The following is a 12,910-nucleotide window of genomic DNA, read 5'->3' as shown; positions in this document are numbered from 1 at the left end:
AAGCATTTAAATAAAATAGTTACGTTTATGCAACCATTTTTTCATTTTTTTTTTTGTAAAAATAAATCGTTAATTTTAATTATTTAGCTGGATACGAATATGAACATAAGTAGAAAAGGGTCCGTAATTGATAAAATATCAATCATACATAGATATAATTGGAATGTCGGCAAACAACCGAAGTTCCGTGGACTTCTGTTAAAGTTCTGGCTGTGAGATCTTTGGTCGTCCAAAAATATATTAGCCAGTTTAGTCATGAAGATTATATGGTAAATTTTTTTAGTAAAACAAGTCTCACTTTTTCAAGTCACTGGCTCTCACCTAATTCCACTGTTCATGTAAACCTGTAAATTGTGCAAAATTATGACTTCATGATTTAAACGGATAAATAATATCGGGGAAAATTAAGGGAACATTCTTTCTTTCAACCTAAAAAACATATTTTTTCTGAAATTATTGTAAAGAGCTAACGGTATTTATGATAATCAATCGTTTCGAGTCTAATAAAGTAACTTTCGAAGAGTATAAACTATTTTTCATCAAACTTCAAAGTTTATAACGTGAGCATTCTATAAAAAAATCCAAATTTTTAGAGGGTAAAATACCGATTAGAATTTTCGTCACTTGACGTGTGTAACCGACCATAAAAATTGTTCTTGGGAACCCAAGGGGCATGGAAATGCGCAAAAACAAGCGAAAAATTGATAGGTTTTTTTATAGTTATTTTTGAATTCCTAAAACCAAAAGTGGATGGTCTAGAATCTTCGGCGAATTTTTTTCTATGCATTAATAGCATATCAAAAGCTCATCCAAATTGGTGACGTATGGGTGGACCAAAATTTAAAAGAGTATTATTTTGATCCATACTTAATGACTATATATTCAATAGGAATTGCAAAAAAGTAATTAGCGTCGATTATATTTTGAGGTGAATTATTCTTTTTCTCTTTTCTGAAATCGATGATTTTATAAAAGTGTAATCTGCGCGGGTAACAAATTTAAAAAGTATAATGTGCGCATATTACTCTTAACAGCGTTACCTTTAATCTTTTGGATTTAGAGCGTAGTCAGTTGACGGTCTATCAATAAAGAATACCATGGAGGAACGTGGAAACGCCAATTTTTCTTTTGATTAAAATAACAGATTCTGCTAATTCTCGATTATCATTGATATACAATCTTTGACGATAAGAATCTATACAAAACAAAGACTGTATCATTTACATCGATTGATATCCAAGTATATAAGATCGATTACAATGTATTCGATCGATTTATTTAGTTTTCGATTTTCTACCAATACACAATGATTTTCAACTTATTAATATTCGTCACCGGTATATTATGTTGTTCTTGTGAGTTCCTTCCGTCCTATGAAGAATATGTGAAAACGATTCAGTCGGATCCACTTTTCATCAATAATGTCCTGCCTCCAGGACTGAATCTGACCACCACTTCGAGTGATACGCCACTTAGCAGCTACGAGAAGTTGACGGTAGTAAGTACAGATTAGTTGAAAAATAATTTTGACAAAAAATTATTTCTAGTCAAATAGATGACTGAAAAAACAATACTTGAACTCTCATCTTTCTCTATCTGAAAATATCCTTTCATTAATTGGTGCATAATAACTTTTAGCCTGAACTAATCGAGTACTATGGATATAAATCCGAAATTCACCATGTAGTAACGGAGGATGGTTACATTCTCGAGATTCACAGGATAAGTGGCAACCGAAAACTTAATTCAAGTCGACAAGATAAGCCGGTGGTTTTCCTTCAACATGGCCTACTAACCTCGTCTATAGATTGGGTCTTAGCGGGACCTAAGAAAGGTCTTGGTAAGCCAAACTTTTGTGGTTCACAACCTGCAATGTATATTAAATGCCTTTCGATTTGATTTTCAGGATTCCTCCTTTCCGATGCAGGCTACGATGTGTGGATGGGTAATAGCCGAGGCAATATTTACTCTCGATATCACGAGAGCATGTCACCGGATAGACGAGAGTTTTGGGAATTCGAGTAGGCCACAATTGAAACTTTGGAGTAATTTTCTCAATCAACTATGCTTCATTTTTTAACTGTGATTTTTATATTCAGTTGGCACGAAATGGGATTATACGACTTACCAGCGTCGATCGATTACGTTTTGAAGCAAACCAACCGCCATAAACTTATATACGTGGGTTTCAGCCAAGGTACCACGTCGTACTTCGTCATGACCAGCAGTCGACCCGAGTATAACGACAAAGTCGAGGCGATGTTTGCGCTTGCACCCGTCGCTCATTGCAAGGGAATGTTTAGCCCTGTTATGCGGTTTCTCGCTAAAATGAGGAAAGTCTTAAAAGTAATCATTTTTATTTGCATTCGATTATTCTTTTTTATATGATATAGACATTGTGATAAAGTTTACGTTTCTATTTGTATTCCTGTTGTATAGCCATTGCTTTACCTCATGATGGGCCTTCGAGGTGAATTCAAACCGACCAATTACTTTTTCAAGTGGTTTGGTTCACAACTCTGTCAAAGTGGATCGATCTTACAACCTGTATGCGTCAATTCCTTTTTACTAATCGTCGGTATCGATTGGACTGAATTCGATACGGTACAGTACAATTTTTTCTTTTAATTGAAATACTCGATGCTGAATATTCATCATTGTGATCCTATTTTAAATTAGCTGCTGCTACGACACATTTTATACCAAGTCCCAGCGGGAGCGAGCATTCAGCAGTTTATGCATTATGCTCATCTAATAAGTAAAGGTAAATCATTTAAGTTATTTAAAAAATTGTTTGGTCAATCATTCACCTATGAATTTCTTGCAGGTGGTTTTCAATCGATGAAAGGTATCGAGTACAATTTAAAAAAAGTTACGAGCAAAGTATTTTTGTACCACAGTAAAAATGATTGGCTTTCTAGCGTATCAGTACGTATCTTTAGACGCAATTAAAAAAATGTATTTTTACAAATCTTAAAGTGCTAAGTATATTTATGTTTTGCAGGATGTTAAGAGATTATCTAATATTCTACCAAACTTGCAAAAAAGATTCCTCGTGTCTTACGAGTATTTTAATCACATTGATTTCTTGTGGTCAAAACACGTAAAGGAACTAGTGTACGACAAAATAATCAAAGATATGTCTCAGTTAATAAGCCCATAGTCAAAAAAAGTTAATAATATTTGAGTCTGGTGTATAATTTATAAAACGAAGTTCAAAATAGGTGCATGGGTAAATTTAAATAGCTTTGCTGCTTTGGGGAACTCTCTTTCGGCAACCGAATCCTATTTTATTAGAATGGTGAGTTTTTAAAGCGATCAGTCTTGAAGCGTTTAACAGCGTGCCGTAGGACGTTTGGTGGTGCGCATTTACGAGTGTGGCTTGTGAGACTAGTTTTGATTGATTATATACAGCGGGCGCTAGTGTGAAAAAGCTGGTCCGTTGCGTATTTTCTAAATTTATTATAATTTTTTTTCATTTTAAGTATTAAAAATGGCAGAATCGGAAAAGACAGAAAAGGACGCGTGCAGTGCGCTGGAAGTATGGATAGAATCAATGATAAAATATTCTTCAACACATGAAATTGTACCAAATAAAGTACGAATTGGTTTTGATCAATTAGATTTAAGCGTCAACAATTGTATTAAATGAAAAAAAAATTTTTTTTCGATTTTTTTCTTGAATCACTTTAGAAAAAAGAAAATTTTAAATGGTTTTAGTTTGGAAGTAATAGAATAATGTATTCAAAATTTTGTGGCGTTTTAAATAAATTTTTAAAATAAAAGATGCAAACCCGATATTGTTTTCGTTAAAAAACTCCAAAGAAAATGCTATTTAATCACTGAAAATAATTTGATAGGCTTAAACTAATGATGGCATTCGGTTCATACGATGTATGTACTTATCGTTGGAACCAATTTTTTTAATATTAGAAAAAACATAAAAAATTCATCGACACCTGATAAAATCACTTTTTCCAATTTTTCAAAAAAGAAAACTGATTATATCTATTAAGTTGGTGGGTAAAGTTAGTCATAGGCAATAGTTTTGAGAACTAACTTATTTACGTATTGTTTCCTAATTCTGAGTGTATTTTTCAGTCATAGATAGAATGAATTTAAAAAATAGGAAAAAAGATAGATTGAAAAAGTGAAAAAATTACGAAAAATACTTTAATGCAATTACATATTTGTAAGTGGATTTCGCAAAAGTTATAAATATTGCCGCTTTATACCGATTGCATACTAGTATCGGTCTCTCCTCGAGGCGTTTTTCACGGTAATCTTTTGGATGTCATATGCAGTATTATTGAAGGTGAATCATATATAAAATATTATCTTCTTCATTTTAACTTTTAATAGTAGGTGTTGAAATTGTGTGCACTTATAGTGATAAATAAAGTTTATGGGTAAAACTTGAAAAATTTTTATTGATTTTTTGCTGAATACATTACGTAACGGGGGTGTGAGTTTGTCTACTTGGCACAAATTTCAAGGTTGCTCGAGTCTAGCGAATTTTACTCTCGTTACGCAATGTAATTTTAATAAGTTATTGTCCCTACGATTATTATGATAATAGTTTTACTATTTTTTATTTATATTAATTTCAAATAAGGATTAAAAAAAATATTTTCAATTTCTTTAAATCTTCAACGACTTATTTTTGAAAGTTACTGTTACTCGAAAATGTAACTGAAAAATTGAAATCAACTTTTACTTCGTGTATTAAACTATCTTGAGTTTCTGTATTGAATGAAAATTCATGAAGAGAGTAAGCTTACTTAATCACATTCTACTTAAGTTGATTGCACTACACGAAGAAAAAAAATCAATGGATAGGATAATTTAATGAAGCAAAATTGTTTTATGAAAAAATGGTTTATTTAAAAAACTAATTCATCAAAAAAAACTCTCCTCCCCGACGACATGCCTTAAAAAAGACAAACAACTATTCAAATACGGCTCGAGATGTATGTTTTTTCTTGTTTAAAAGGCAGCTTTGGGCAGATGGGCGCCGGTGGGCCTGAATCCATTCTCGTCGGCGACGTAGGTCACGGTGTAGGTCTGGCCGTCGTAGGGGTTGAAGTAGCTGTAGGAGCCCGACACGCGGAGGATTCCCTCCTCGTCGGCGCTACGCGGGGCGATGAACTCGGCTTGCTCCTGGCGGCTGGAGCCGTCGCTCAGTTCGTAGGCGTATTGGTAGCCGTCGACGCCGATGTTGTTGTGGGGCGTCTCGCGCACCACGTGCACCTCCTGCTGGTTCACCTCCCGGGCGATCTGACCGCCGAACTGGCTGCGGCTCTGGAGCTGGGGTGCGGCGAGGGCGCAGGCCATCAAGGCGGCGAAAACTGCGATCTGAGCGAGCGAAACAACACAATAATCCTTCAAGATTAGTTTTTATTCAAATTATTATATTTGTTTGTTTTTTCTTCAAAAAGAAACAAAGAAAAAATACATTTGTTCGGTAAAATTGTCACGTACGAGACTCTTACATAGTTTTACAAAGACGCGGTGAAAAATTATGAGATTCGACAACATTAGTGAAATATTTATACGACGTCATCACTGTCACACCTTTCAATTTAGTATTGCCATAAAGTGTATTCGCGTACATGAAGCACAGACACATTCGTTTTTAAGAATACACATACTTGCTGGATAAGCCAAAATTAACTCGAAAACTGATAGACCCGAGTAATGAAAAAAATATCAAAGCCACACGAGCACCTTTATGTTAAATTATCAATAGCAAAAAGAGCACTTATGTGGTAGAAGAAAAATTGATCCAAGTCAATTTTGAAAGTTATAAACGCTCGAGCTTGCGCGTCTTTGTGCGAAAAAAGCGCTACGAGCTTTTAGCGAAATAGCGACGAGCGAGCGCGTTATGGTTGCACTGATACCGAGGAGAAGCAGCTCGATCGCGTTTCCAAGCTTACCGTCTTCATGTTGATGATTGTCTGTTTCACGAGGAGAGAGAACTGCGAGAACCGAACGATCGGAGCGAGTATCGAAAACTGATTGAGGTCCAGTCTGGATCCAGCTTATTATATACTCTCTTGGCCGGGCACGGGCGGGTACACGCGAGCGAGGAGCGATGGTGTAGTCCTTCAGCGTCAAAAAAGAAGAAGACGACGACGACGGCGAGAAAGAAGTACCGGCACGAGAAATGAAAGAGAGAGAAAAAAAAAGTGTCTTTGCCTTTCGGCATCTGTGTACGTGTATACGTGTGCGCGGGTATATAGGATACTTAACGCCGAGTATTATGCACGCGCAATCCTCCTCGGCGCTCGAGGTATTATTGCCGCCGTTCACCTCATCCCATCACTTTTGGATCATCCGCGTCAACGCGCGCCAAGGCATTGGTTCATCGCGGACGCGCACACACACACACGTAGACGTATATAATATACACTTGCTCGCATGATGCATGGGTGGGCGGACTTTACTTTAAAACGCATTAGATAACGTTGTGTGCAAAAAGAGGCCTCAGCCGTGCGCTCGGTGTGCAGTGCAGTGCAGCAGGTCGTTGCGGGCATATTATACCATTGCAACACACTGCGCACGCACAAGTTCCAATTTAACGAGCTGCGCGCGATCGCCTCCGATCGGCAAGGACGTCCAGGAGGCTAATATTATATTATAAACCAATATAACGTCCATCTGCCGTACATATACATGTAAACATTACATACGCTTTGGAAGCATCATTTTTCCCGCTCGAGGCGCAGTATGCCTATACGATTCGAATATCTTGGATATTCATTTTTAACGCGCCACTTTGCGTTCGTCGTAATTATTATCTATGTACTTTGCATTACATTTATAACTGTCTAATCAATGTTGCGTATATAATACACGGAGAGGATCGTGCCCACATAGTTGAAAGCTTCTTCTGCGTACGCGCTTGGAATCCTCTTTTTTTATTTCAATAGCGGATAACTAGAGATCTAGAATGTAACCAGTGTACTTAGTCGTTGCAGCTGTAAAAGATCGACCGAGAGAGAAAGAGAGTTGGAAAATTTTAATTCCCTCGCGAGAATGCGCTAATCCAAATTAACTTCTTTCGTTGAATCGCGTGTGTTACCGAGACGAAGAACATTGCGAGAAATTAAATGCATCGATATATAATCCGTAGGTGCGATGTTTGAATTGGCACATTGATTATGTTTGCGAGTGAAGCAATTGTCCAATATTTGTACGGACACTATCGATTGTTACGAGGATGGGCTGATCGTCTCTTCGTGCCGTAAATTTTATTTGCGTGTGCGGAACTACCGACTATTTCTGGCCCAGACATTTAATGAGAATTTCGAAAAATTCATGTAAAAAAATCAGATCTCGCCTTATTGATGGCTGTTTAGTAAGAACGAAATTAATCCCGCGCGATCGCAGCTTGTCTATTTAATGTAAAACATATGCGTCTGGCCTGTATATCATAATCTTTTGAATTTTACCGATCACATTTTAATAATTTCTTCGTTTACACAATTAAAGAGTCAATGAGTATTAATAGCTTTTTTGTTGTCTTATTATTGAATTTGCAGTTGAACTTGAAGATCGACTCGGGGACGATGTGTTCGAGGAATTTACAGTATGTTTACCTCAAAATTCGGTCGAGGTGTTGTCTGTCAAAGGAATCGCATAAGCAGCGCGGTTCATTGGCGCAACTTTTTGATCTACTTTAATTTGAATAAACCAATCTGTCATCATTTTGAACTTCCGAGTGTGCTCGGGGGCTGATGAAAAAATGACTGAAATACATTTTCACGCGATTTGAAGGTTGGATTTTTTTCTCGTACTCCTCGTTAAAGATGTAACAATAGAAAATATGAAAGAAATCTTCTGCCTGATGATTATTCCAAAACTAGGATGTTTTTACTTGTCAGCTTCGTTATCGAACAATACGCGAGCCATTTTTTGAGTAAAATAGGGTTGAAAAAGCAAATGATGATATCATATGCGGGCCGTTCACGCAGAATAAAAATCAAGCTCGTATGCTTTATAAGTATAAAATTTGTCGAATAGGCGCATTGTGTCTCGCTTTTCATCATCCATCTTCGTCGTCGCTCGTACACTTGCAACATCAAATTATACCTGTACGCACGTCGTTATAGCTCGTAAATTTTCTCGTCCCGAAGCTTCCTCCTTTATCCCGAGCTATTATAAAACGTCTTCTGAAAAATGCTGAAAAGAAGAAGAACAACACAAAAAAAACATCATTTTACAATCCGTGCGCCCGCGCGATTACGTAAGCGCGTTTCGACGATACACGTCATCGTTTGTTTGTGTGTGTATAATACAGATTTTTTCACGACGAAAATAAACGTCTTGACTTTGCGATGATGCACTTAGAATAATCTCACGCGCGAGTCATGGGATTACATTATACAAGGGTAAAAAAGGGAAAAACCGGGCAGCAGAGCTCGAGAACATGGTTACGTTACGTCGCGCGCACCGACTGCAGTGCATACGTATGACCTTGGCCTACCCCCTGTGTGCGTGTTAGCGGCAATGAGAGAAAGATCAAGAGAAAGAGAGAGAGAGAAAACAAGAAATCTGCAGTGGCAGCCGAAGGAGGAAAATGAGGTCGAATCTGCAGGCGGTGGTCCTGCGCCGCGATGATCTACATCGTGTTGCAATAACAATAACAGCGACGATCGAACGCGCATCCCATGTATAGCAGGCCGCGACGGCGGAGGGCTGGCGCGGGAACCTGTTGCCTACATTACACGCGTCTGCAGTGCATTGCGAAAGAAATCGAAAAGATAATGACGGGTAGGCCGATTACGGTTTCACTCGCAGAATGCGATACATCGATGAGCGCCTGGCGGCGACCCTTTTTCCGCCTCATTGTCGGCGAACGTGTGATTACCAGAAATCTTCTATATGCTCTTGTATAAACATGCCGTTCCGGTGAAGTATCTTTTTTTATATAACGAGCTTCCTTCGCGTTACCGATTTTCCTTTCGTTTCGATGGAGATGATACTTCGCTTGATTCGATATTTATAAATTCGCAATTTCGAGGATATACACATGCCCATCGTATCCACCAAAAAAAGGACAATTTTTATAAGAGAAGACGATCTCTTACGTTTCTCTATACGTTCAAGGACGTGTGCGCGAGCTCGCGAGGATGTATTAAATTTCCCGCGCGCTCGGCAGCGAGCAAGGTCGGCATTTGGTTCTCGCAATTAAAAAAAAATTGCTTCACTTTCGAGTTATAATCGCGCATTATGCGCTTCTCGTTCGATTGTTCCTTTCGAAAAAGAAGAAGAGGACGAAAAAACGGCATGTAACAGGCGTGTAATGATCCATTGATTGCTCATAAATCATCGACAATTTCTCATTCGACAGTCTTTATGAGTCGTATGCATACATTTTATAAATAAAGTTAATTTGGCTTTTTTTTCCTCCGAAGAATTATATCATTAGACGAAAGCCGTTAAACTTTGCGAAATATTGAAAGAAATATTCGATGCCGCATGATTGAGGATGATTATATTTTCTGTATCATTTCTATTCCGCGAGCTATTACAAAAAAGTTCTTTCAAAACTTGTATGAATTGAAATATGTACGAGAGATAGCTTTAACTTTTTGCACGCATATTTTAATTGGATTATGAAATTGATGAATGAAATAAGAAATAATTGATAGTCGATCGAGTATGTAATGAAAAAATATTTTTTATTATAAATCTTAATCTTAGATATATAATAATGACTTAATTATTATTAGTTAAATTTTCTATCAAAATTAGTATTCAAAAAATGCGACTAAATTCATATTATCATCTACAGAATTTAAACTACGGATTTTGGCAGATGGGCGCCGGTGGGCCTGAATCCATTCTCGTCGGCGACGTAGGTCACGGTGTAGGTCTGGCCGTCGTAGGGGTTGTAGTAGCTGTAGGAGCCGGTGACACGGAGGATGCCCTCCTCGTTGGCGTTGCGCGGGGCGATGAACTCGGCCTTCTCCTGGCGGGTCTGGCCGTCGCTGAGCTCGTAGGCGAACTGGTAGCCGTCGACGCCGATGTTGTCGCTGGGCGTCTCGCGGACCAGGTAGGTCTCGGCGTCGTTGTACTTGACGGAGCCACGGGATTGGAGCTGTTGTGGCGCGGCCAGGGCGCAGGCCATCAAGGCGGCGAAAACTGCGATCTGAAAAACACACGAGCAGTCGATGCAATGGCTATCACTTTGTAAAATATAAGGACAATTTTGAAGAAAAGAAAAACAATTTCTACGAGTCATAGCAGAGCACAAACAAAATTTACTAGTCAAAAGCACTGAAAAACACTCGATGTAGTTTCACTTTGACACTTGACGCAAATAATTATGAAAACAAAAAGTAATTATAACGATCGCGGCACTGGTAAGTCACTGCTTGGGAAGGTTTACTCAATGCTTCCGAGAGTAAAGTTTTTCTCTTTCCATCTCTGACAAGATGATGAGCTACGTACCGTCTTCATGATTTTGCGAAAAGGTGAGCGTAGGCGAGTCTTTGGGATCCGATGGGAACAGCGACGGCTATGCCAGACGAGTATGCCAACCTGGTTAGACGCGGCGGCTTATATAGTCGCGAGATTTTGCTCGCACTCCTTCCCATCGCTGGTACAATAACGAGCGGCCAAAATTTCTCTCCTACCCATGGACATGCGTGATCTATAATGTGTACACACGCGTAGCGCTGCAAGAGTTGGGCGGTCCCATCGTATAATAACGATCCTTCTATACTCGAGGCATTTAATGCGTTCACCGTGACCATTCACTGCCGCACACGCGTGTACGTATTATATGAGCGCGATGATGTACACCGGCGTGACGTACAATATAAGACATGATGTCTGATTGGATCTTCGAGGACATTAGATAACACATCTCGTCCCGTAAGGCTTTGTGTATACGCGCGGAGGGGAATCGGTATTTTTTGTATTTAGCGCCGCAGCGTAGGCCAAAAGTATGCGCGCCGATCTGTGCGATGGTGCAATAGGTGAAGGTCGAGGCGCGTAACGGCTAATGGTGCGCACAGCAGCTGGTACCATTCTTCTGCACACATGCGTCGGCACAAACCATCGGCTATTGTGAGAGCTTTTTAATAAGTGCAATCAATGTCCACCGATTACGTCTTAAATTAAGAGTGTTTTGTACGATTTTGCAGCTTCTAATCGAGGACTTGCGCAACGGACTTGCGCGTAAGCGATGAAAGATCCTTTCCGAAGAGTTATCCGTCTTAACTGACGATAAATTGAAATTGTCTTTGTGAAAAATAAGGGTCGTGGGACAAAGAATGACTTTTTTCAATTATAAACTTCATTCACTCGACGTAATTGATTACGAGTGTAAGGATTTTTAACGCATTTCTTTACGACGCATGCTCGTCATTCTTCAAATTCATCGTAATCATTGAAACATATTTGCTAATTGTTCCGTTCGAAACGTATGACAGGTAAGCGTTTGATGCTTATGCAGAGTACTTTGATACTTTTGCTGAGCTTCAAAGTCTTTATACAACGACAAGGACTGAGAAACTGTTAGCAATACAATTATTGAACTCTTTAAGCATGGGTGGCATTTCAATCACCTTAACCTTCCGTTCGTGCAAGGACTTGAAACTTTGCGCGTATGATAATAATTTACGCTAGCGGGATATTTTTTTTTTAATATTTACTTTCGATTGTCGCTGATAAATGTGACTGAATCAAGCTACATTGAAATATGCATAAGATGCTATGAAAGGGTTGAAAAGCATAAAAATACATAGGCAAGGTGTAGCTTTCGTGCCTATCAACGATGACGAATTTTTTATTTTAACTGACCAAATTTTTACGCTTCACAGGTGACGGAAGCGAACATATTTCATATTTATTTTAAGCCTCATCTTATAATGCAAATTTACATTTACCCTTCAATTTATCTTCAATAAGAGTCAAGAACTTATCGTTTATAATTGAAATTTAATTTCACCAAACTTCATTTAAGACTTTTGGTTTATTATGCATTTTATATTTGTTATTGTAAGAGTTTAGATTAAATGATCACATGACTATTTATTTTATTAGAAATAATTAGAAAAAAAGAATAAAATTTGTTACTTGTATTATCATTTTTATATTTTAAAAGGCTTAAAAAGTTTTATTTTGATTCATTCACTATTTAATAGTAAATTGATAGTTAACGTAAGAAGCTGGTATATATACCCATGATAAAAAAATAGAAGAGCTGCAGAATCATTAATACTTGATGAAACTATTTATGAAGTATAATAAAGGGGCATAAATTAAAAATAAAATAAAGCAGTAACGAAAATAATTTTGAAAAAAAAATTTTAAAAATTAATTAATGTTATTTGTAAGAGGAATCTAATTGAAAAATTATATCTTTGAGGTTTGAGTAATAATTAATGGTTATCATTAATGAGAAAAAAAACTGAAAAATAATCATAAACAAATTCAATCACTAGAATGATACGCATGTCAGGTTGTCAATGTCTCCCACTCGAACAAGTTGATTTTGCGACTGCATTTTGATCATCTATAGTTATCAAAATATCAAGTCCCACCACTAACAATGGGCATGACTTTACTGTTCAAATCGTCTTCATTTCATCTTCTGATAGAAAAGACTTTCGATAAACAGCTTGTAAATACGAAATTTTTTCATAGTGATTTTGGTCGTCCTTTTAGCAGGAACAAAAACACACGTGTTTACTTGGTAGAACAAATATGTGGCAGGCGTTACGTCATTTTCTGCGGGAGAAGTGCGCGCGCTATGCACGTGTTTTTGTTTCAGTTCTATGCCCCAGACATTTACATTGGAAAAATCGGTAACAGATTCTTCCCATGAAATCTTAGTCGATTTTATTCTTGCTTGCTGAACATAAGCCAAACGGGCTCAATTGATTAATTCAATAAA

The 12,910-nt window shown here is 37.8% G+C and overlaps 3 protein-coding genes across 3 annotated transcripts; 1 reads left to right on the top strand and 2 right to left on the bottom strand.

Annotated features, from left to right (window-relative positions):
• Window positions 1-1,306: 1,306 nt before the first annotated feature.
• On the top strand, window positions 1,307-3,163 carry LOC106649914 (lipase 3-like). The gene is made up of 8 exons (XM_023461277.1): window positions 1,307-1,498; window positions 1,639-1,840; window positions 1,907-2,021; window positions 2,100-2,337; window positions 2,440-2,604; window positions 2,680-2,764; window positions 2,828-2,928; window positions 3,005-3,163. The coding sequence occupies exons 1-8, from the start codon at window positions 1,307-1,309 to the stop codon at window positions 3,161-3,163; spliced, it is 1,257 nt and encodes a 418-aa protein (XP_023317045.1).
• Window positions 3,164-4,963: 1,800 nt separating this feature from the next.
• LOC106649915 (endocuticle structural glycoprotein ABD-5-like) lies at window positions 4,964-6,018 on the bottom strand. Its single transcript, XM_014367644.2, has 2 exons — window positions 5,937-6,018; window positions 4,964-5,355 (listed from the first exon to the last, which is right to left on the bottom strand). The coding sequence occupies exons 1-2, from the start codon at window positions 5,943-5,945 to the stop codon at window positions 4,987-4,989; spliced, it is 378 nt and encodes a 125-aa protein (XP_014223130.1). The 5' UTR covers window positions 5,946-6,018; the 3' UTR covers window positions 4,964-4,986.
• A 3,784-nt stretch (window positions 6,019-9,802) lies between these two features.
• Window positions 9,803-10,543, bottom strand: LOC106649916 (endocuticle structural glycoprotein ABD-5-like). Its single transcript, XM_014367645.1, has 2 exons — window positions 10,459-10,543; window positions 9,803-10,156 (listed from the first exon to the last, which is right to left on the bottom strand). The coding sequence occupies exons 1-2, from the start codon at window positions 10,465-10,467 to the stop codon at window positions 9,803-9,805; spliced, it is 363 nt and encodes a 120-aa protein (XP_014223131.1). The 5' UTR covers window positions 10,468-10,543.
• Between the last annotated feature and the right edge of the window lie 2,367 nt (window positions 10,544-12,910).

Source organism: Trichogramma pretiosum, unplaced genomic scaffold, assembly GCF_000599845.2.
Source record: "Trichogramma pretiosum strain Unisexual culture from Peru unplaced genomic scaffold, Tpre_2.0 scaffold15, whole genome shotgun sequence".
NCBI lineage: Eukaryota > Metazoa > Arthropoda > Insecta > Hymenoptera > Trichogrammatidae > Trichogramma > Trichogramma pretiosum.
This window is presented reverse-complemented; position numbering and strand designations above follow the sequence as displayed.

Coding starts and splice junctions, on each gene's coding strand:
- LOC106649914 (XM_023461277.1), top strand. CDS start 1,307: ATGATTTTCAACTTATTAATATTCGTCACCGGTATATTATGTTGTTCT. Junction 1,841..1,906: donor GGGACCTAAGAAAGGTCTTG/GTAAGCCAAACT, acceptor TTTGATTTTCAG/GATTCCTCCTTTCCGATGCA. Junction 2,765..2,827: donor TGCTCATCTAATAAGTAAAG/GTAAATCATTTA, acceptor AATTTCTTGCAG/GTGGTTTTCAATCGATGAAA.